The 25,201-nt window shown below is 37.4% G+C and overlaps 1 protein-coding gene across 9 annotated transcripts in view; it reads left to right on the top strand.

Annotated features, from left to right (window-relative positions):
- The window catches only part of NUP153 (nucleoporin 153), a 74,519-nt gene that overhangs the window by 23,171 nt on the left and 26,147 nt on the right, over nt 1–25,201 (top strand). For 3 of the 9 annotated variants that reach the window (XM_059688719.1, XM_059688720.1, XM_059688711.1), the window contains exons 3-11: nt 4,017–4,265; nt 4,397–4,536; nt 4,618–4,746; nt 12,406–12,522; nt 12,616–12,660; nt 12,768–12,824; nt 15,356–15,502; nt 18,582–18,631; nt 18,931–19,057. In XM_059688719.1, the coding sequence (XP_059544702.1) occupies nt 4,017–4,265; nt 4,397–4,536; nt 4,618–4,746; nt 12,406–12,522; nt 12,616–12,660; nt 12,768–12,824; nt 15,356–15,502; nt 18,582–18,631; nt 18,931–19,057 (1,061 nt within the window). The remainder of the gene's footprint in view (nt 1–4,016; nt 4,266–4,396; nt 4,537–4,617; nt 4,747–12,405; nt 12,523–12,615; nt 12,661–12,767; nt 12,825–15,355; nt 15,503–18,581; nt 18,632–18,930; nt 19,058–25,201) is intronic. The other 6 variants (XM_059688712.1, XM_059688714.1, XM_059688713.1 and 3 more) reach the window with 6 other exon arrangements.

Below are 25,201 nucleotides of genomic sequence, written 5' to 3'. Positions count from 1 at the left end.
ATTCTATGGTCTTCCTCTGAATAGTATTTTTTATCCTCAACTGAGGACATGTTTTTATTGATTTGAGAGAGAGAAAAACATTGATGTGAAAGAGAAACATCTATCGGCTGCCTGTTGCACACACCCCAACCAGGGACCAAACCTGCAACCTAGGTATGTGCCTTGATGGGGAATCTAACCCACGACCTTTTGGTGTACGGGATGATGCTCCTACCAACTGAGCCTCCTGGCCAGGGCAAAAATGCATTTTAATACACCTAATCTACCAAACATCATAGCTTAGCCTAGCCTTCCTTTAAGATGCTCAGAACACAATATCCCCCCAAAAAGCTGGCAACACAGTATACGGTAGAGTATCAGTATCAGTTGTTTACCCTTGTGATCTAATGCCTGACTGGGAGCCGCATCAGGAGAGGATCTTATCGCACATTGCTATCTCAAAAAAAAAAAGATAAAAATTCAAAGTAGTTTCTACTTAATACATATTGCTTTCTCACCATAATAACATCAAAAAATCTTAAGTTGAATGATTTTTAGTTAAGTCAGAGATCATCTGCACTAAATTCCAAAAGACTTCCCCCAATGACATATCTATATTTTTGTACCAGTGCTATAATGTTTTAAATATGATAGCTTTAGAACACATTTAATGGCTCTAAAAGTTATTTCAGCCTACCCCACATTCATTCCCCTTTTCTTTTTTAGAATTTCTATATTCATCTTCAAGTGTATTTTCAAAAACTTTAGAATCCTTCGTCAAGTTTCCAAAAGACTCTTCCAGTTAGGTTGTAATAACAGGTTTCCCAGACTAGCAAATAACTATAAAGTTGGATAAAATACAAGAAACAACAACTTCCAGACAATAGAAAGTAGTGCGTGCGTGTGTGTGTGTGCGCGCGCGCGCACGCACACATACACACACACAACTTCACAAAGTCAACCTTATCTCTACCTAGCTCTCTGGGAACATTTTCAAACTTGGCAGAGCACTGAAGTCCAAGCAAAATCACATCAGGCAGAAATGAGAATTAAGGGCATTGAACAGTAGAAAACGGTGCAGGCCTCCATAAGTCCACATGGGAGTATCCAGAGAGGATGAGCCCACCTAAGGCTTACCAAATAACAGCTGCTAGAGAGTTGAGAAAACATTCTAGATGAGCAGTGCTTGGGAAAAAAGCAGTGCTGAGAACACTGAAGTTCCAGGGCTGCCAGAATTTAGAAATCCTACAACACCTCCTTAAATCCCTAGCTGAGATACCAGAATACTATGTCAACTGTAATTGAGAAATAGAAAGTGATTTTAAAAAACACCCCAAAATGAATGGTTTCAGCCAGCAATGAAAAATTGTTTATAATATCTCAGATTATATTACTCTGATCTTACTGATTAAAAATAAATTTGATATTATTAATCTTAGTAATAAGAGAGTGAATCAATAAGCAATTAATAGAAGAAATATAAATTACCAATGAGTATAGGGAAGGATGCTCAATATCCCTCTTATTTAAATAAATAATGATGCCATTTAACATGTTATGGTGACAGAAATCAAAAACAGTTAATATCCAGTGACAGTACAGGGGAAATGTACATTGTTAGTTGCTATGTGTGGGAGAGTAATTTGACAGGAAATTTTTGGATCACAATGTTATAAGCAAAAATGAGTATGTACTCTGATCCACTATGACAGAGCACTTTCCCATGTAATCGTGTATCCTATTGATTCCCAGGATACCTCCAACCACACAGACTGTTTTATGGGCCCAACGTTAGACTTACAGAATCAGATATTTTTGTGAGTGGCTTAGGAATATTTCTTTCATAATTTCTTCTCATGTCCCTCTTACATACTTAAAGAATCATAGCTTTATCCAAAAGAATACTCTTAAAAGTATGCAGATATCAGTGCATGCATGTTTGATGGAGTATTGGGGAAATAATCATAAATAATGAAAATAAATCAGTATGATACAATACAATGTTGTCTTTAAAGTGAATGTTCTGTATGTAGAGACAAAATTATATTGGTAAATGAAAAAAGTCACAGAACAGGATGCATAAGCATAATTATGTGATTACGGAAAACATATATTTGTGTACGCACAGAGTAGTGCCCCTTTCCTTGTCCACTGTTTTACTTTCCGGGGTTTTAGTTAACTGTTGTCATTTGTGGTATGAAAATATTGGAAAATTCCAGAAATAAACAGTTCGCAAGTTTTACATTGCATGCTGTTCTGAGTAGCGTGAGGAAATTTTGTGTCATCCTGCTGAAACACGAATCATCCCTTTATCCAACGTCTACATGCTCCCTGCGCGTTAGTTACCAGTTATCAGATTGAATGCGGTGCTCTTCAAGTAACCCTTATTCAACTGCCCCCAAGTGCTCAAGAGAAACTGGAAAGTACTTCCTGTAAGTGAAAGGAGAAAGTTCTCAACTTAATAGGGAAAGAAAGAAAATCCTATGCTGAGGTTGCTAAAATCTACGGTTAAGAATGAATCTTCTATCTTTGAAATTGTGAAGAAGGTAAAAAAAAAATTGGGCTATTTTTGCTGTTACAACTTTTGCAGCTTCAAAAGTTACAGCTTCAGTGCATTAGTGCTTAGTTAAGATGGAAAAGGCATTAAATTTGTGGGTGGAAGATACGAACAGAAAACATGTTCTGAGCCTATACAAAGACTTGAGCAAAGTGTCCCCTGAAATGAATGACCACATTCACATAACTTTTTTATTACAGCATATTGTTATGATTATTCTATTTTATTAGTTGCTAATCTCTTACGGTGCCTAATTTATAGAATAAACCTTATTAATGGTATGTATGAAAAAAAAACATAGTATATATAGGGTTTGGTACTGTTTGCAGTTTCAGGTATCCACAGTGCGGTCTTTGAACATAACCACCATGGAGAAAGGGGGACTATTGTAAATTATCTGGGAGAATGTACACATTTAATAGTGGTTTCTAGAGGAATAGACTTACCTTCCCCCCCCCTTTTTCTTTTAAATCATCAAACCGAGGATATGTTTATTGATGAGAGAGAGAGAGAGAGAGAGAGAGAGAGAGAGAGAGAGAGAGAGAAACCGATATGAGAAAAATGGATTGAGAGAGAAAAATGGATTGATTGCTTCCTGGACTTTCCCGACTGGGGATTGAACCCACAACCTGGGTATGTTCCCTGACCAAGAATCAAACCTGAAACCTTTTAGTGCATGGAACAATGTTCCATTCAACTGAGCCACATTGGCCAGAGCTATCCTTTTTGTTTTGTGAATGTCTTATATAGCTTCGATTTTCTTACGAATGGTTTTTATACTGATACTAGAAGCTTGGTGCACGAAAATTTGTGCACTGGGGGGGGGGGGGGTCCCCTCAGCCTGGCCTGTGCCCTCTCCCAGTCTGGGACCCCTCAGGGGATGTCCACCTGCTGGCTTAGGCCCGATCCCCCCGGGGAGTGGGCCTAAGCTGGCAGTCAGACATCCCTCTGGCAGCCCGGCAGCCCTCGGGGGATGTCCACTTGCCAGCGGGGAGCAGACCTAAGCTGCAGTCAGACATCCTTAGCGCTGCTGAGGAGGCGAGAGAGGCTCCCGCCACCACCGCTGTGCTGGTAGCCATCAGCCTGGCTTGTGGCTGAGCAGAGCTCCCCCTGTGGGAGTGCACTGACCACCAGGGGGCAGCTCCTGCATTGAGTCATTCCCAGTCGTTCTGCTGTTAGGGTCAGTTTGCATATTACCCTTTAATTATATAGGATTAATTCAAGGAAAATCACTTTTGGAAGTTGGTATGTGAATAGTGAAATATATTTTGACACTATTTTAGGTAAATTAATTTCTGTTATTTGAAACTTTTTTTGGCTAAAGAATGTTTCAGTTGGGTTTATCATGGGAGGCCTCAATGATTTGAATTGTAGTTATATTTAGTATATAGTATGCTTTCTCAAAGTAAAAACAGCATTTTGTTGTGTTTGTTTTGCTTTTTTTAAGTTATATATTCAATATTAATACTTTTCTTTTAAGAACCCTCAACAACTAGTACTGCTTCAAATTATCCAGATGTATTAACAAGGCCTTCTCTTCATCGGAGCCATCTGAATTTCTCCATGTTGGAATCTCCTACATTACACTGTCAGCCCTCCACATCCTCGGCATTCCCAATTGGCAGTTCTGGATTTTCCCTTGTAAAGGAAATTAAAGATTCTACCTCTCAGCATGATGATGATAACATCTCAACTACCAGTGGGTTTTCTTCAAGAGCTTCTGATAAAGGTATTCTTGGCATTTGGTAGTAAAATTAAATTTCATAGTATAATTTTTTCTAGCTTAGCCTTAATTTTCATTTTCTATTTATAAAAATTACAATTAATGCTGTTATTATGCATTACATATTTTTGTTTCAGATATAACTGTTTCAAAGAATACTTCAGTGCTCCCTTTGTGGTCCCCAGAGGCTGAACGGTCTCATTCACTCTCACAGCACACTGCCACCAGCTCAAAGAAACCAGCATTCAACTTGTCTGCCTTTGGAACACTTTCCCCTGTGAGTACTAATTGGAAGTGATTTAATCACATTAATTTAGAGTGTTTATTGCTTATAACTTATCATTGTATTTCTGTGCAGTCACTTGGGAGTTCTTCATTCCTTAAAACAAGTCAGCTTGGAGATTCTCCTTTTTATCCTGGAAAAACAACATATGGTGGGGCAGCAGCTGCTGTAAGACAGCCTAAACTACAAAACACACCATATCAGGTTGGTTTGAAAAAAAGAAAGATTGATATTATTTAAAAAATTGATAAGTAACTTTGCACTCAATGAATTTTGGTTCAATTATTCTTTGGTAAAATGACAGATGTGTATATTACAAAATTCTTTTAATTTAGGGACTATATGAACATTATTGTAGACCTAAGCATACTTTTTGTACATTACGTGTGTGTGTGTGTGTGTGTATGTGTGTGTGTGTGTGTGTAGGAAGTGTGATGATTCCTTTTTTTAAAAAAAAAAAAAATGAGGTGTAAATTACAATAGTAAAATTTACCTTTATTAAGAGTATTTGAATTTTAACAAAACACATACAGTTGTGTAACCACTTCTGTAATCAAAATTTGAACATTTTCATCACCTCAAAATATTACATTGTGCATCTTTATTATCAAAAATATTACATTCTGCATCTTTAATGAACCACTCTTCCTATTTCTACCCTTTGGCAACCACTGATCTGTTTTATTTCCCTATAGTTTTGGTTTTTCCAGAATGTTATATAAACTTAATTATATATGTAATTATATGTAATCTTTTGAATCTGGCTTATTCTATTATGATGCATGAATTCAATCTGTATTTTTGCATATATCAATAGTTTAGTTCCTTTTTATTGCTGAGTTGTAATACAGTTTGTTTATCCATTTGGCAGGGTAAGAACACTTGGATTATTTATAATTTTTGGTTATTGTGAATAAAGCTGATGTGAGCATTAATTTTCATTTCTCTTGGGTAAATACCTAGAAGTTTTACTGCTGGGTCATATTAAAAAAAACACATTAAACTTTATAATAATATGTCACTGTTTTCCAAAGTGGCTGGTACCACTGTGCATTCCCACCAGTAATGTAAGAGGCTTCTGGCCAGCACTTGTTTTGGTCAGCAGCTTATTTTCTGTTTTTTATTTTAGTCATTCTAATAGGCATATAGTGGAACTCCAACTGCTGTGGTTTTTATTTGTATTTCCCTAATGACATGTGCTTATTTGCCATCAGTATATCTTCTTTAGTGAAATATCTCTTCAGATCTTTTGCCTGTTTTTAACATGCTTATTAATGCATTTCAAGAGTGCCTTATTCAGGGTATAAGTCCTTTATTAGAAATATATTCTGCAAATATTTTTATCCTTTTCTCTGACTTGTCTTAATGTCTTTTAAGAGAATTTTTCTTTTGATGAGATTTGACATATTGAGGGGGTTTTTTTGCTTTTATGGTTCATGGTTTTGATGTAATCATTCTTGTGTAACCCAAGGTCACAGAGATTTTCTCTTATGTTTTCTTATAGAAGCTTTATTTAGGTTTCAGATTAGGCCTGTAAATCATTTGAGTTAATTTTTGTATGTGACATGAGGTATGGATTAAGATTCATATTTTTAACATGAATGTCCAATTTCTGTAGTGTGTACCATTTGTTGAAAAGACTATACTTTCTCCATTGAATTGCCTTTGCACGTTTGTCAAAATCATTTGACCACATTGTGGCTCTGTTTCTAGACTTTCTTTTTCTCATTGATCTAAGTATCAATCCTTTTGCCAACACTAAACTGTCTTGATTATTATAGCTTTACTAGTGGCCCGGTGCACGAAATTCATGCATGGCGAGGGGAAGGATGTGTGTGTCCCTCAGCCCGGCCTACACCCTCTCCAATCTTGGACATCCCTCTCACAATCCGGGACCGCTGGCTCCTAACCGCTCACCTGTCTGCCTGCCTGATTGCTCCTAACCACTCTGCCTGCGAGCCTTCTTGCCCCAACGGGCTCCCTGCTGTCCTGCTTGCCCTCAACTGCCCCCCCACCCCCCCGCCGGCCTGCTGGCCTGATGGCCCCCAACTGCCCCCCCTCTGCCAGCCTGCTCACCCCCAACTGCCCTCCACTCCTGGCCTGATCACCTCTAACCGCCTCTGCGTCGGCTCTGCCACCAAAGCTTTGTTTGGAAGGACATCCGGAAGGTCTCCTGGTCTAATTAGCATATTACTGTTTTATTAGTATAGATAGTAAGTCTTGAAATCAGATGTATGAGTCGTCCAGCTTTTTCTTTTTCTTTTTTTTTTTTTTTTTATTAAGCTTGTTTTGGCTTTCCTTATTCCTTTGGTTTTTTTATAATTTTATAATCCCCATGTCAGTTTTAACAGTCTATAGGGATTTTGTGTGGGGTTACATTGAGTCTAAAGATCAATGTAACCCCAGATCCGGAAAATATACATCTTAAAACAAAATTGAGTCTTCCAGTCCATGAGCACAATATGTCTCTTTATTTACTTAGGTCTTTTTTTGTTTTGTTAATCCTCATCCAAGGATATTTTTTCCATTGACTTTTAGAGAGAGTGGAAGTGAGGGAGGATTGGAGGGAGAAAGAAATATTGATGTGAGAAAGACACATCGATCAGCTGTCTCCTGTACATGCTCCCAACCGACTAGGGCCAGGGATTGAATCCGCAACCCAGGCACGTGCCCTTGACCGGGAATCGAACCCATGACCCTTTCGTGCAAAGGGCCAATGCTCTAACCACTGAGAAACTCTGGCCAGGGCTGTTTAGGTCATTTACATTTCCTTTCATCAGTATTTTGTAGTATTCATCACACCAATCTTGTACATATTTTACTAAATTTATCTACACTAATACAAGACAAACATGCAAATTGACTATACCTTCGCTATGCCTTAAGTCACGCCCACCAGCCAATCAGAGAGACTATATGCAAATTAACCCAACCAAAATGGCGGTCGGCAGCCACAGAGCTGGAGCGAGCAAGAGGCTTGATTGCCCCAATGATGGAGGAAGCCAAGCTTCCCCGCCTGCTGTGGCGGCTCTGAGCTCCACTCAAAGCAACAAAGTTTCAATTATAGAAGGTAAATAAACCCCAGATACCTGCTTTCAGCGGGCCGTGGCCACGTTGCTGGAGCGAGCAGGAGGCTTTCCTCCCGCCCGCCCTGGCTGGCTCTAAGCTCCTCTCAAGGCTACAAAGTTTCAATTATAGAAGGTAAATAAATCCCAGAATAAAAAATAAAAGAAAAAAAGGAGAGGCTGGGAGCTCCCGTCGCCGGCGGGCTTGGCCAGCCTGAAAACGGCCCTCAGCCCCTCACCCAGACTGGCCAGGCACCCCAGTGGACCCCCCACCCTAAAGGGGGTGTGGCCAGCCTGCAAACAGCCATCAGCCCCTCACCCAGGCTGGCCAGGCACCCCAGTGGGGACCCCCACCCTGAAGGGGGTGTGACCAGCTGCAAACAGCCATCAGCCCCTCACCCAGGCTGGCCAGGCACCCCAGCGGGACCCCTACCCTGATCTGGGACACCCTTCAGGGCAAACCAGCCGGCCCCCACTCGTGCACCAGGCCTCTATCCTATATAATAAAAGGGTAATATGCAAACTGACCCTAACAGCAGAATGACTGGTCATTATGACACACACTGACCACCAGGGGGCAGACGCTCAATGCAGGTGCTGTCCCCTGGTGGTCAGTGGACTCCCACAGGGGGAGCTCTGCTCAGCCACAAGCCAGGCTGACGGCTGCCAGCACACCAGTGGTAGTGGGAGCCTCTCTTGCCTCCTCAGCAGCGCTAAGGATGTCCGACTGCAGCTTAGGCCTGCTCCCCTCTGGCAAGTGGACATCCCCCGAGGGCTGCCGGGCTGCCAGAGGGATGTCTGACTGCCAACTTGGACCCGATACCCCAGGGAGCAGGCCTAAGCCAGCAGGTGGACATCCTCTGAGGGGTCCCAGACTGCAAGAGGGCATAGGCCGGGCTGAGGGACCCCCCCCTGCGTGCACAATTTTTTGTGCACCGGGCCTCTAGTATAAAAATAATTCATGTTATTTGGTGTTAGTCAAGAATAACTTGCCTAAATAGTCTATTCAATAAATTGAATTTATAGTTAAAATACCTCCCAGCAAAGAAAAACTTCAGGCCAAGATAAATTCCCTGGTGAATTCTACCAAACACAAACATTTCTGTACACTTCTCAACACATTTATGAAGCCAACGTCACCCTGATAACTAAAGCTGAAGACATTATAAGAAAGCTACAGACCAGTATTTCTCATGAATTAGAGACACACACACCCCTTCTGAACAAATATTTGCAAAATTAAACCCAAATATATATAAAGACTATTTCATCATGATGCAAGGTTGGTTCAACATTTGAAAATTGTTATCTACCATGTAAGTAAAGAATAAAAATTGTATGAATATTTCCAGATGCATAAAATGCTTTTGACAAAATCCAACATACATTTATGATAACACTTCAGGATACCTAGAAATAGATGGGAACCTTCTCAACCTGAAAAATTGTGTTTACAGAAAATCTTCAGCTACCATCATACTAATTGTAAAAAACAGAATATGTGCCTCCTAAGATTAGAAAGAAAAGAAGGATATCTGCTGTCACTGGTACTGTTAAATGTGCTGCAATTCCTAGCTAACACAAGAAAAAAGAAATACAAGGCATACATATCAAAAATGAAATAATAAAGTTATTTGTATTCCTAGACAATGTGCTTATTATCTACATAGAAAAATCCCAGGAAACTACAGTAAGATGTTATCAGACTTAAAAGTGGGCTTAGCAAAGTTATAGTATACAAGGTCAATCTAAAAAAAATCAAAATCAGTTGTATTTACATATACCCATTAGCAGAGAACATTTGGAAATTGATAACTGTTAAAAATATGTTAATTTAAGGTAAATTGCACCATTCTGTGTTTTGTCGTAGGAGTTTCTTGAGGCTCTTAAAAATTGTTTCATGTATATGTTGTTATTCTACTTATAGATTTGGACATTTTAAAAATGGAGGAGTAATACTTTTAAGCATGTAGGCAATCTGTGACAGACACAATTGCACAAAAAAGTATATTTGAAGATACTGTCTTTAGAATAGTTCCTTGTTTTTCTAATTAGAGAATGTTTTCATAAATAGCAAAGTTAACGAGTCATTTCTGAGTGTGTACATGAGCAGCAATATTTTGTTTTTTAAGAAAGTGCTAACTGGATCTTGGAGTTACACAAGGAGTTTTCCCAAGCTTAAACTGGATTATATTATTACTAGAAGCCCGTTGCGCGAAGATTCGCGCAATAGGTCGTCCTGCCCCTGGCCGCCGGCACTGGTTTTCCTCCGGCACCCGGGACCCAGGCCTTTGGTCCGGCCGCAGCAGAGAAGCCAAGCCTCCTCAGTCTTCAGTCTTTACTCCGCACCTGTGTATGCAAATTAACCACCATCTTTGTTGGGCTAATTTGCATAACCACTCTGATTGTCTGGGCATAGCAGAATGACACCAATTTGCATGTTTTTCCTTTTTTTGTTTTATTGTTTAATGCATGTTTCTCTTTTATTAGTGTAGATTTTTATTTTTTTAATCATCACCTGAGGACATGCTTAAAGAGAGGAAAGGGGAGAGAGAGAAACATTGATATGAGCAAGAAACATTGATTGGTTGCATTCTATATGTGCCCCAAAACGGGATTGAACCTGCAACCCAGGTTTGTGCCCTGACCTGGAGTTGTACTGGCAACTTTTTGGTGCACAGGATGACACTCAACCAACTGAGACATTCTGGCTAGGCAAGGATTATGTTAATTTTTAAAAGACATTTTTACATTTAAAATAGATAGGTTATCATGTTAGTAGAAGATAGATGATGATGCAAGCCCATGATTCATGGGGTAGTCCAAATAAGAGTGTATTCCTGCTACTTTCTCCTCTATTTCTTATATTTAATCCTATACTTTTTCATGTTGAGTTCTGACATACCATCCTTCTCAGTACAGGCTTCCAAATATTTATTTTGACATTTGGGATGAATCTGCTTGCTATTCCTTTTCTAGAGGGTTGAGTTAGAAAGTATATTAAAGGTTCTCTAATTCATTTCCATTTTATTGCTTTGTGATGCAAGGCACTGAGGGGCCAGTGGCCAGGAGAATCCAGTGACAGGACAGATTCTCATAATTTCCTAGAGGATTTTAATGCTGCCTCACATTCACCAAAGCCTCTGGGCTGAACAGCAGTCCTAATGGGCACCAAGTTGTTAATAAAACTAATGTAGACTATTGTAGCTACTCTGAAAATACCATGAATGTTTGGTATCTGAGAGAGAAATGTTATTTAAAGTAGTTATGATGATTTAGTTTTTCAGATATGAGCTATTTGTAGAAACTGTGATATATATAAGTATATATATATATATATCTCCCAGTTATATATATTTAAACATATTTTTATTGATTTCAGAGAGGAAGCAAGAGGAGACAGATAAAAACATCAGTGATGAGAGAGAGACATTGATTGGTTGCCTCCTGCATGGATCCCAACCAGGGCCAGGGATGGAGCCTGCAACCTAGGTATGTGCCCTTGACCAGAATCGAACCTGGGACCCTTCAGTCCACAGGCCAACGCTTTATCCTCTGAGTCAGACCGGCTAAGGCTAAACTGGGCTATATTTTGATTGTAGTAATAATATCTTTTTTATATTAAGCATTGCCAAACTACTTTGATTTGTGGTAGTCACTTGGTTATTGGAAAGTTGTATTGCATAAAAGGTAGTGTTTCTATTGGAATTTGTAAACATTGCTTTTGTATTAAAGGTTACTTATGCCCAGTTGGTGTGGCTCAGATGTTGAGCGTTGTCTTAGGAACCAGGAGGTTGTGGTTCGATTCCCAGTCAGGGCACATGCCCGGGTTGTGGATGTGGCCTCAATCCCCGGTGGTGGTGGTGGGGGGGGGGGGGGGGTAGGGCGTGCAGGAGGCAGTCACCAATGATATTTCTCTCTCATTGATGTTAATATCCCTCTATCCCCCTCCCTCCCTCTCCAAAAAACAATAAAAACATATAAAATTTAAAAAAGGTTACTTACCTTCTTATAAGCTTATTTCCTTAAGTTCAATTTTAAGGAAGTTAAATCATTTATTAAGAAATAGCTTGTGTATTTAAACTTTTTATTGTGTTAAAATTTGAGAAACAGTTCCGTTTAAAATTTGTAATAGAGTTTAATTATCTTGGAATTTACTATAATTAAATATTATTTAACACTCAGAATAACGAATATTTTAACAGTTTTCATTAACTTAGTGTTCTTTGGTTTAAATATTAGGGATAGCCCAGCCACAGCTGGTGTTACTCAGTGGTTGAATGTCAACCCATGAACCATGAAATCTCTGGTTCGATTCCTGGTCAGGGCACATGCCTAGATTGCAGGCTCGGTCTCCCAGTGGGGAATGTGCAGGAGGCAGCCAGTGGATGTTTTTCATTGATGTTTCTGTCTATCCCTCTTCCTTCCTCTCTCTTTAAAATCAATACAAACATCTTAAAAAATATTAGGGATAAGTAGATCAAGATAATGCTAGAATGTTTTACCAGCTATCTCATTTTTCCCATTTAACATAGCTGGGAGAGCTTTAGAGTGGTGCATGCTATAGTACCATTTTTTTTTTTCATTGTAAAAGTAATTTCTCAGACAGAGATAACGGATTTTCAATAAAGACATAAAGAAAAAATTTGAATATATAATTAACGACATTATTCAGAGATAACTTGTTACATTAATCCTGTTTTGCTTTAGACTCCATTCGATTTTGTAAATGTACTCATTTTCTGAAAAAGATTTAGAGTTTACAGTTCCAGCAAATAATATAAGTTTTACTTTATAGGTACCATTCAGAAGACAGATGAAAGCTAAACAAGTCAATGCAGAATACTATGGTGTGACTAGTTCAACAGCTCGACGAATATTGCAATCTTTAGAGAAGATGTCAAGCCCTTTAGCGGTAAATGTTTAAAATCACAATTAAAAGCAGAAGTGTAACAAAATTTGAGTTCAATGAAAAGTCTTAATTTTGTTATTGTTTAAAAATTAACAGGATGCAAAAAGAATTCCATCTGTTGTTTCTTCTCCAGTGAATTCTGTAAGTTGACTTTTTAACATCTTAAAAAATATATTTTTATATATTGTTGATAAAAGTTGCATTTTTCAAAGTTTGTCATCTATTCTAATAGTATTTTATTTCTTCAGCCTCTTGATAGGAGAGGGATAGATACCACCACAGATTTTCAGGCCAAAAGGGAAAAGGTAAGGCTTTTTTAGCATTTATTTGTGTAAAGTATCAGCAGCTTTTTTTTTTTAAGTGTTTTTTATTGATTTCAGAGAGGAAGAGGAGATAGAAACATCAATGATGAGAGAGAATCATTGATTGGCTGCCTCCTGCACACCCCACACTGGGGATTGAGCCCACAACCTGGGCATGTGCCCTTGACTGGGAATCGAACCATGATGTCCTGGTTCATAGGTTGACACTCAACCACTGAACCATGCAGGCCGGGCAGTATCAGCAGTTTTGTTTTGTGTATTTTTTAGTTATCAAATAGATGAATTTAGTTGATATTCATAGGAAACGTGTTTGAAAAATAAGATTTTAAGAAATTGCACATTTTTGCCTTTTGTGGGGGACTTAGCACAATCCTTTATGTAGTATGTGCTCAGTCATTACATTTTGATTATTTGGCATTTCCATCTTCAGCATCTTGACAGTCTTTATGAGTAACTTTTACATTTTGATAAATAAAAATAGGAGTGAACAGACCTTGAAGTGTTTAGTAATTATAAATTCAGTGAACTGAAGTGCTCACTGAACATAGTTATCTTTCCAAACTTTCCTTATTACCAGACATTATGTCAAGGCTATTGTGTGTAATAGAATTTCAGATTGGCATATCTTTCATCAGTTAGCCAAAAATACTCTTCAAGATATCAAAGGTATTAAAACAGTGGTTCTCAACCTTCTGGCCCTTTAAATACAGTTCCTCATGTTGTGACTCAACCATAAAATTGTTTTCGTTGCTACTTCATAACTGTAATGAATCGTAATGTAAATATCTGATATGCAGGATGGTCTTAGGCGACCCCTGTGACAGGGTCGTTCGACCGCCAAAGGGGTCGCGCCCCTCAGGTTGAGAACCGCTGTAAAACATTATGATATAGCTTATATATTGAGAGCCCTTTTTAGTATATTCTTCTTTGTTAAAATTAGTTTTGGAGATTACTATGGAAAAAATAAAATGCTTGAGAGTGTTTAAAAGATGTAAATTTTGTTAGTTATATTGGTGACTAGTTAACTTCAGGGGAAGCAGATTCCTAGATCCTTACTTATAGAAACATTTACTACAACACTATGTTCCCTCAGAAGTAATTGATTAAAATTGTCATAATTTTCTGAATTAATTTGGGGAATGTATTTGAGATACTGGTAAAATATAATTATTTTTACTAAAATTCTAATGCAGAATAGAAAGCTAAAATTGAGTTTTTTCCTCAGACAAGAGAGGGAATCCATTATTATTTGCTGTGTGTTGGGATTAATCCATTAGCTGCTTTTCTCAGATTCCTATTTTATGTCAGATTGCATAAAAAGAAGTAAGTTTAAAAGCTTATGCCATAATAGAAGTTTTAATTAATAAACATTTTTATTAATGGTTGTGTGTAATGCCAATAAAATCTTATTAATGGCTGTTAAGAATTATAATGGACAGATACAATATTGTAGTTCATCTTTCACAGTTGTAATCAGAATTGCAGGATCACACTTGTGATGAGGATTTAGGGAAGAAGTAGTAACCATACAGAAGCTTTGCCTAGGAATTCAGTGCTGTTCACAGCTGCTGTTGAGTGAAAGGACTGTATTTATAGTATTACAATCTTTGGACAGAGTCAATGCTCTAGACCAGTGGTTCTCAACCTTCCTAATGCTGCGACCCTTTAATACAGTTCCTCATGTTGTGGTGACCCCCAATTTCATTGTTACAAATTGAACATAATTAAAGCATAGTGATTAATCACAAAAACTACATGTAATTATGTATGTGTTTTCCGATGGTCTTAGGCAACCCCTGTGAAAGGGTCGTTCGACCCCCAAAGAGGTTGCGACCCACAGGTTGAGAACCGCTGCTGTAGACTTTATAGTCATCTTAAACCAACATAATTTTTACTGTGTTGAGTGTAGCAAAAGATTGTTGACAAAAATACTCGTGTTCTTAGACAATAAAGCCAGTTCATTTTAAGATTTGGAATGCTTTACTAATTAGACCTGTAAGAATTTCATTTGGTTTTTAAAAACAATAGAGTAAAGTTAACTTGGACAGAGATTTGCTCACATTTTTAGCAATGAAAATATTTTCATTGCTGGTTTAAAAATATCTGTAGCTGAAGAAAATTTAGATAGTAATTTGGGGGGAAATGTGGCAAAATCAACTTTAGTTTATATATTTGAAATTCATCCTATAAAACCTTAGATTTGTAAAACAGTTTTGAATATAGTTCCTGTTTTGTGTGTGTGTACATGTGTGAACAGTCATTAAGTCTGGAATAAATTAGTCTGAAATTGTTTTGGAATTTTATATATATTTATAAATAGAGACACACATACACACACCTTTGATTCTCTTACTATCAGTTTTCTTAGTATTTGTTTGCATTTATTGGGTATTTCTCTGAGAAGTACTCATAGTCTCTAGGTCACATAGCTATTGTCAAATAATTTTTTTGCTATGCATCACTGATAATGTATGAAAATGAAGGTTTGTCTTTGATTTCTTTTTACCTATAAGGTGGTCTGTCAGTATCCCCCAGTTCAGAGGCTCATGACCCCAAAGCCAGTATCCATAGCAGCAAATCGAACTGTTTATTTTAAACCATCTCTGACCCCATCTGGTGAATTAAAGAAGACTAATCAAAGAATAGATAAAAAATACAGTGTGAGTATGTGTTTATTTTCACTAGTCTTTGAATATTGGTTAAATTGAATAAGAATAAATAATGTGCTCTGGCTGGTTTGGCTCAGTGGATAGGGCATCGGCCTGCGGACTGAAGGGTCCCGGGTTCGATTCCAGTCAAGGGCACGTGCCCCAGTTGCAGGCTGAATCCCCAGTGGGGGGCGTGCAGGAAGCAGCTGATCAATGATTTTCTCTTATCATTGATGTTTTCTACCTCCCTCTTCCTTCCTCTGAAATAAATAAAAATATTAAAGAAAAAAAGAATAAATAATATGACATATAAGTACTCTATCATTGCAGATCATACCTACAGTTTGTGAATTAGTGATGATTATGAATTGGGACACTTTAAAATGGCTGGCACCATAATCAAACCCCAAGTTAGTGTTTATTAGTAAATACTAGTATGTACTAATGCTTTAGATTAAATAATTTTGCCGGATTTGCTTTATATTGTGTGCTTTGTGTTTGTTGGACTACCTGAAAATAAATTTTAGACATCACATCTGTCTATCTCTGAGTACTTTGGCATGCATTTTCTAAGTACTTTCAAGTTTTTTAATTACAGTTTACATTCATGTTATTTTGTTTTAGTTTCAGGTGTACAGTGTAGTGGTTAGACCATTATATACTTTACAAAGTAATCCCCCTGATATTTCAGGTCCCCCTCCTTCCGGCACCATACATAGTTATTTAATATTGACTCTATTCCCTATGCTGTACTTTACATCCTCATAACTGTTTTGTAACTACTAATTCATACTTCTTAATCCCTTCACCTTTTTGATCCAGTCCCCCAAACCACCCTCTCCTCTGGCAGCCATCAGCATGCTCTGTATCTATGAGTCTGTTTCTATTTTATGTTTATTTTTTAGATTTCACATATAAGTAAAATTATATGGTATTTGTCTTTCTCTGACATATTTCACTTAGCATGATACCCACTAGGTTCATCCATGCTGTAGCAAGTGGTAAGATTACATTCTTTTTTTATGTCCCAATTAATATTCCATTGTATATATGTATCACAATTTTATCTACTTATCCATTGATGGGCACTTGGTTGCTTCCATATCTTGGGTATTGTAAGTAATGCTGCATTACCCAAGAAGTACATGTATCCTTTCAAATTAGCATTTGGGGTTTCTTCAGATATATACTTAGAAGTGGAATCACTGGGTCATAAGGCAGTTCCACTTTTAATTTTTCGAGGACCCTCCATACTGTTTTCCATAGTGGCTTTACCAGTCTGCATTTCCACTAATGGCACGAGGGTTCCCTTTTCTCCACTGTCTGGCCAGCACTTGTTTCTTGAGTTAATGACGATAGATGTCCATTTGCATTTTTCTGATGATTAGTGATGGTGAGCATCTTTTCATGTCTATTGGCTGTCTATATGTCCTCTCTGGAGAAGTGTCTATTCAGGTCTTCTGCCCAGTTTTTAATTGGGTTATTTGGGGTTTTTTTGGTGTTGAATGTATGAGTTCTTTATTAATTTTGGATATTAATCTTTTTCCATTTAGTAGGTAGTCTTTTTGTTTTGTTGATAGTTTCCTCTTATGTGCAAAAACTTTTTAGTTTGATAGAGTTCCATTTGGTTTTTTTTCTTTGTTTCCCTTTCCTGAGGAACTATGTCAGAAAAAATATTGCTAAGAGAAATGTCAAAGATGTTACTCTCTGTTTTTTTACATTTAAGTTTTTAATCGATTTTGAGTTTATTCTTATGTATGGTTTAAGAAGCTGATCTAGTTTTATTTATTTTGTTTGCATGTATCTATCCAACTTTCCCAACACCATTTAATGAATGAATACTGTCTTTACCTCATTGTGTTCTTGCCTTCTTTATCATATATTAATTGTCCATATAGGCATAGATTTCTCTATTTCATTCCATTGATCTATGTATCTGTTTTTATGTCAATAGGTACCATGCTGTTTTGATTAGAGTAGCCTTGTAAATATATCGATATCGGGAGGCAGGATACCTCCAACTTTGTTCTTTTTTTCTCAATATTACTGTGGCCTTTGGAGTCTTTTATTATTCTAGTTTTGTGAAAAAATGCCATTGGTATTTTGATAGATAGTTTAGATTGCTTTGGGTAGTATGGATATTCTTACAATGTTAATTCTTCCTCTCCATGAGCATGGCATATGCATCTATTTATTTGTATCTTCGATTTCTTTAATGAAATAATTTTTTGAGTACAGGTCTTTTATTTCTTTGGTTAAATTTCCTAAATATTTTATTTTTTTGATGCAGTTGTAAATGGGATTATAATTTCTTAGTTTATCAGTTCTAGTAATTTTTTTGGTGGAATCTTTAGAGTTCTCTGAAGTATCATGTCACCTGTAAATAATGACAGTTTTACTTTCCAGTTTGGATGCCTTTTATTTCTTCTTATCTGATTGTTGTGGCTGGGACTTCCAGTACTATTTGAATAAGAGTAGTGAAAGTGGACATCCCTGTCTTAGTCTAGTCTTCAGATGGTTATCTAGATTTATTATTTTATAATTTAGTTATAATTTTATGTGCTTCTGGGAAGAGGTAAGATTCTGAGAATCATTTCAAAAGGGCTATCCTTATGAATTTGCATATTTAATATGTCATAACAAGAGATAAGTAAATGTAATTTTGTGGTTGGTGAGTGTATTAACTTTGTATAGTACCATTTTGTTTAAAGTACATTTGTACTCAGTGACATTTTATGTGCAAATATAATCACACTAATGCTTAGTTACAATTCAGAAGGCTGGCTCTAAGTTGCAAATTTTAGGATTCATTAACTAAACAACCTCAAATTCCTGATTCAAAATACTAAAATTCACAGATAGGATGGCATTAAGAAAATTATGGGGATAGGGGTGAGGCTAGGGATGGTGGAGGGATTGAACAAAAAAGAGAACACATTGACTGGGACAACAGTGTTGTGATTGCGGGTGGCAGGGGTGGTGGAGGTTGAAGAGGGTATGGAGAGATAAAATAAAAGAGCATGATGGAAAAAAAATAAAATAAAAAAATTTAAATATGCCAACGTTTAAATATGGTTTCACTTTTTTCTAGGCTGGATATGAAAAAAGTATGACACCAGGACAAAATAGAGAACAAGAAAGGTAATGTCATCTTTATAGCAAAACTTCTTTGTATGTAAATTTTAAGTTCTGTATGTGATTTTTATGTGCCTTTTGGAAAATTAAGACAGGTTAAAAATAGAAACTTTATGCACAAAGTATTTGTCAGCTTTTAAAAATAAAATTCAGCTGTACATTTATTATTTGTTAGCAGCTCTAATTTTTGGGTTATTCGATTAGTTATCAAGTTATGGACCTGCGTAATATATCATTTGTTTTGATTTTCTTTTTTTTTCTTTCTTTCTTTCTTTTTTTTTTTTTTTTTTTTTTTTTTTGCTTAGTGGTTTTTCTTACCCAAATTTCAGTATGTCTGCAGCCAATGGTGTATCTTCTGGAGTAGGTGGTGGAGGAGGCAAGATGAGACGAGAAAGAACACGTTTTGTGGCAACTAAACCTGCAGAGGGGGAGGTAGGGTTATACACTTAATATTCTTGATGTTTATTGAAAGCTTTGTGCATTGTGGTGGTGAGAGGAGATCTGGAGGGGTGGGGTTTAAGGAAACCCAACACAAAAATAACCTGTCATTGGAACAGTTCCTTCAAAGTGTGTGTGTGTGTTTAATACTAGTACTTTTTAAACCACCTTCACTGTGGCAACACAGAAAACCTAACATAGTACTAAAAATTTCATGTGTCATTAAAAAGCCTTAATTCTTTTTAAAAAAATATGTTTTCATTGATTTTTAGAGAGAGGAAGGGAGGGGGATAGATAGAAACATCAACGAGAAAGAGAGACATCAGTCGGCTGTCTCCTGCACGCCCCCTATTGGGGATTGAGTGGACAACCTGGGCATGTACCCTGACTGGCAATCAACCAGGGACCTCTTGGTTCACAGGCCCACACTCAACCACTGAGCTACACCAGCCAGGCAAAAAGCCATAATTCTTTTAGTAAAAGAATTACAATTGAAGTTATTTACTTTTAGAATATTCTATATATATAAAAGGCTAATATGCAAAGTGTCCCCTCGGGAGTTCGATTGCTCGCTATGACGTGCACTGACCACCAGGGGGCAGCGTGGAACAAAGGGAGGCCCGTCTGGCAGCTGGAAGGCACTGATCAGCCCTGATCGCCAGCCAGGCCGAGGGACCCTACCTGAGCACGAATTTTGTGCAAGGGGCTCGGCCCTTGCAACCCCAACTTTATCTGGAAGGTCGTCTGGAAGGACATCGGTCTAATTAGCATATTATGCTTTTATTATTATAGGTTAGGTTTTGCCAGTTTTTGAAACTTATATAAATGGCCCTAACCGGTTTGGCTTAGTGGATAGAGCATCGGCCTGTGGACTGAAGGGTCCTGGGTTTGATTCCGGTCAAGGGCATGTACCTTTGTTGCGGGCACAGCCCCAGTAGGGGGTGTGCAGGAGGCAGCTGATCGATGTTTCTCTCTCATCGATGTTTCTGACTCTCTATCCCTCTCCCTTCCTCTCTGTAAAAAATAAAATACATTTTTTTAAAAAAGAAAGAAAAAGCTGTAAATGCCATTAATTATATAGTGTATAAAATGTAGTATTTTCTTAGCAAACCAGTTTTCTTTTGTCATTAAAGCACTTAATTACATTTAAGAAATGGGATGTCTTACCTTATATCCATAAGGAAATTAATATCTGATTAATATAGCATGAATTTGTTTTTTAGACAAGTTTTTATATTTCTCAGTAAAATTTGTGGCCTTAGCTTTTTAAAGTTTCTTCCTGTATGAGAACAATTATTAGTTTGGTTTGTTGTTTACCAAATGACAGATTTGTGAATTTTGCTTATTTCCCTTTAGTGTGAACTTCTGAAGATATCGTTCTTAAGATATTCAGCCAAAATCTCAGGTTGATACTTGCAGTTTAATTTAGTTGTGTTGTAGGTTTATGTTTAGTGTGACTTTGTTGTATTGAGACATTTTGGGGGAGTTTAAATTAATTTCTTTACTTTAGCCCTTACTACCTGGTATATTAACTGTTAGAAACTTTATGAAAATCTAACTCCCCAGACCTCTTTATCACCTTCTCCCTGATCTGGGCTGCCTCTCTTCATTCCGGCCAACTGCCAACTGCCAATTTCACATCCCAGGATGCCTCACCCAACTCCTCTTGCCCTGGGCTCTGTTCCACATTGGAGTTACAGTCTCCACATTTCTGAGGAGAGAGGTACTAATGGGTGGCTTCCTCAAATTTTCTGCGTATCCTGTGTATGTGTGTGTTTTTAATAGATAAGTAAAGATTGCATTTGGAGACATTTAATTGCTTGATACTGTCATGTCAGATACAGTTGTGCCCCTTACTGGTATGAATGACTTTGATCAAATTAACTTCTTGTGCATCAGCTTCTTTCTCTTTAAAATAGGGATAAGAAGAAGAAATATATTTGGCTTGTGTCTATAGGATGTCTGCCATTTCATAGCTGTATATTAGGCCATATATCTCTGTGCCTCAGTTTCCTCATCTACAATAATAGGCCTCTACCTCACATGAGGTAACCTATGTAAAGGTATTATAAAGATAATACGTACATATATGTGTGTGTGTGTGTGTAGATATAGATATAGATATAGATATAGATATAGATATAGATATCTCCTATATAATCTTATATAATAAAGAGCTAATATGCTAATTATACCAAACAGCAGAATGACCTTCTGGATGACTGTCTGGATGACCTTCCAGACAAAGTGGGGTTGTGAGGGCCAGCTGAGACTGTGAGGCCCGATGCACGAAATTTGTGCAAGGGTGGGGTCCGGCCGGCTGAGGGGAGGGGATGCAGGAGGTTGGCTGGCCAGCCCACCCCCTGGTTGAACTCCTGGTCGAACTCCAAGTCGAGGGGACAATTCGCATATTAGCCTTTTATTATATAGGATAGTAAGTCAGATTTGATGATGGTTGTGTTTAACTTGAGGCATCTCTATTCATCCAGTTATAATTTTTGACTTTCTCCCAGATTTGTGGAAACTACTTCTGATCAATCAAGTCAAAATTTTGGTGACTACAAATCAAATTTAAAATTGGTTCAAAGTCACCCTGGCTGGTATGGCTCAGTTGGTTGGGCATCCTCTCATGCACTGAAAGGTTGCTGCTTGGATTCCCAGTCAAGGGCACATGCCAGGTTATGGGCTCAGTCCTCTGCAGGAGGCAGCTGATTCATGTTCTGCTCTCCCATTGATGTTTCTCCCTCTCTCTCTCTAAAAAGCAGTTTTAAAAATCTTCAAAATAAAGTAAAATTGGTTCCAGGTCAGTAATGTAAAGAACTAGTAAGTATGTGGTTTAATGAGTTGACAGGAGATTTAAGTTATTCAGTTGATGTGTCCAGGTGTTGTAAAGGGTCTAAAGCAGTGGTTCTCAACCTTCCTAATGCCGCGACCCTTTAATACAGTTCCTCATGTTGTGGTGACCCCCAATTTCATTGTTACAAATTGAACATAATTAAAGCATAGTGATTAATCACAAAAACAATATGTAATTGTATATGTGTTTTCCCATGGTCTTAGGTGACCCCTGTGAAAGGTCGTTTGACCTCCAAAGGGGTCGCGACCCACAGGTTGAGAACCGCTGGAAAGGAAAGAAAATAAGGCTAAGGTTGGCGATGGGAAGAAACATCCTTACAGAAATCCGTAAATGAGTCTTTTGTTTCCTTTTGTCCCCCTCTTCCACAGTTGATTATAAATTTCAAACAGAAGAATGTTCAAAGAATTGTGCAATGAATACATATTCTTAGCACTTAGGTTCTAATATTTTCTTTAACAAATAAATATTCATCTTATTTTTGGGATGTATTTCAAAATAAGTTTAAGACTTAAATCAGTATACTTCTGAATACTTCAGCATACATTGCAGGAACTAAAATATTGCTTTTTAATTTAGCAAATGTAATTGCTTTTTACATTTATGTAGTAAAATGTAAAATTGTTAGGTGTGTACCATTTAATAATTTGACAAATGCTTACATCTGTGTAACCCAAACAAACCCCTGTCGAAGTAGGTGTTGAACATTTCCAAGTCTCCAGAAAGTTTACTCATGCTCCTTCCCAGATAATACTCGCTGCCTCCTACCCCTGGAGCAATCACTATTCTCATTTTTCCCACTATATGTAGGTTTTCCTTGTTCTAAAACGTCACATCAATACAGTTATTCAGTGTGTGTTTATTTTTGTCTGACTGTTATGAATAAGCTGATGTGAACATTTTTATACCTTTTTTGTAGACATGTTTATTTTTCTTAGGGTAGATACTTAGAAGTGGAGGTGGGAGTAACATTTTATATTCCTACCAACAGTGGGTGGGCATTTCTGTTACTGTGCGTCCTTACTAGTAGTTGATTGTCATTTTTCAAACTGTAGCCATTCTGCTTTGTGTATGGTGTGGTATATCATTGTAATTTGAATTTGCATTTCCCTGATGACTCATGTTGTATTCTTGTTTATGCCCTTATTGGACATTAGTATTATTGTCCTTTCTGAGGTCTTGGTTCAGATCTTTTGCCCTTTTAAAATTGGGTTGTCTTGTTGAGTTGCAGGAACTCTTTATGAATTCTGAAACCAAATACTTTGAATGATACATATCTTACAAGAATTCTGAATTTATTACATTTCCCCCCATTATTTATACTGTTCTTTGTACCCAACGAACCTTTGCTTCTCCTTAGGCTTCAAAGAAATTCTCCTATGTTATCTCCTGGAAGATATTAATAGTTCTTCTATGAATTTTTTTGAAATTTATTTTTAAAAAAATCTTTATTGTTGAAAGTATTACATATGCCCCCTCCTCTCCCCCCCCCCCCCCCACTTCACCCCTTCTAGCCCACCCCCACCTTAACCATCCTATTGTCTGTATCCAGTGGGTTATGCATATATGCATACAAGTTCTTTGGTTGATCTTGTCCCATCCATCCACCCTCCCCCGCCTTCCGTCTATTCAATATTTCTATGTCTCTGGATCTATTTTGTTCAACAGTTTGTTTTGTTCATTAGATTCCACATATGAATGCAATCATGTGATACTTGTCTTTCTCTGATTGGCTTATTTTGGTTAGCATAATACTCTCCAGGTCTCTCCATGCTGTCTCAAAGGGTAAGAGATCCCTATATTTTACTGCTGCATTCCATGGTGTAGATATACCAAATGTTTTTTATCCACTCGTCTACTGATAGGGGCTTGGGCCATTTCCAGATCTTAGCTATTATACATTGCACTGCTATGAACATAGGGGCACATACATTTTTTTCTGATTGCTGTTTCTGGTTTCTTAGGATATATTCCTAGAAATGGGTTCACTGGGTCAAATGGCAGTTCCATAATGAATTTTTTGAGGAAATGCCATACTATTTTGCATAATGGCTGCAGTACTCTGCATTCCCATCAGCTAGTGTACTAGGGTTCCCTTTTCTCCACATCCCCCCCAGCACTTGTCATTTGTTGATTTGTTGATGGTAGCCATCCTGATGGGTGTGAGATGGTACCTCATTGTTGTTTAGATTTGCATCTCAGATGATTAGTGACTTTGAGCATTTTTTCGTGTCTCTTGGCCATCTATCTATATGTCTGCCCCCTTTGGAGAAGTGTCTATTTAGGTCCTTTACCCATTTTTAAATTGGATTGTTTGTTTTCCTTTTGTTAAGTTTTATGAGTTCTTTATATATTTTGGATAATGACCCTTTATGAGATGTATCATTGCCAAATATGTTCTCCTATGCAGTGGGCTTCCTTTTCATTTTGTTGATGGTTTCTTTTGCTGTGCAGAAGCTGTTTATTTTGATGTACTCCCACTTGTTTATTTTTGCCTTAGTTTTCTTTCTTGTTCTTTTTGAAAGCTGCCTTCTTTTGGGTTAATTGAATGTTTGTTAGAATTCCAATTTAATTACTTGTTGGCTTTTTATCTCTGTCTCTTTATGTTACTTGTGGTTCCTGTTGGGATTATGGTGTATGTTCTTCTTACATTCTACTTTGTGTTAATTTTGTACCACTTTCTGTGAAAATTTAAGAATCTTGCAACTTTATAGTTTGATTTACCACCTCTCTTCCTTGGCATTTTATTGCTGTAATTGTTATTTGTATTACATTTAGATAGATAGTCTAGAAATCTATCATATATAATTTTTGCCTTACACAGTTAAAGAAATTAAGAGAAAAAAATGCGGATTTTTAAAAAATGTTTGCTCCCTTGTTTTCCATTTCTTCCAGAAATCTGTGTTTCCATTTAGTATCATTTCCATTCATCCTGAAGAACCTGTAGAGCAGATTTTATGGCAACAGATTCTCTTGGTTTTCTTTTCCCTAAAAGTGTCATTATTTTCTTTTTTTGGGTGGTAGGGCTTGACTTTTTTTACTGAGTTGTGGTTTATGTATACTGAACCTCATCTATTTGAAGTATTCAGGTTGTTTTAGTTGGCAGTGAACTCCCTCCTCTGTGCTGGGCAACAGCTGAAACTCTTTAGTCTTAGTTGGCTACTTGATGTCTGGTCTGCCTTACAGACATTTAGTTTACAGTTCTGCCAGAGAATTGGACAGTTTATATGCCGACTTGGGGAACCCTTCTGTGGTTCTTCAATCCTGTATCTCCCTTCATTTTC

The sequence above is a fragment of the Myotis daubentonii genome, chromosome 3 (assembly GCF_963259705.1).
Source record: "Myotis daubentonii chromosome 3, mMyoDau2.1, whole genome shotgun sequence".
In the NCBI taxonomy this organism is placed as follows: domain Eukaryota; kingdom Metazoa; phylum Chordata; class Mammalia; order Chiroptera; family Vespertilionidae; genus Myotis; species Myotis daubentonii.
This window is presented reverse-complemented; position numbering and strand designations above follow the sequence as displayed.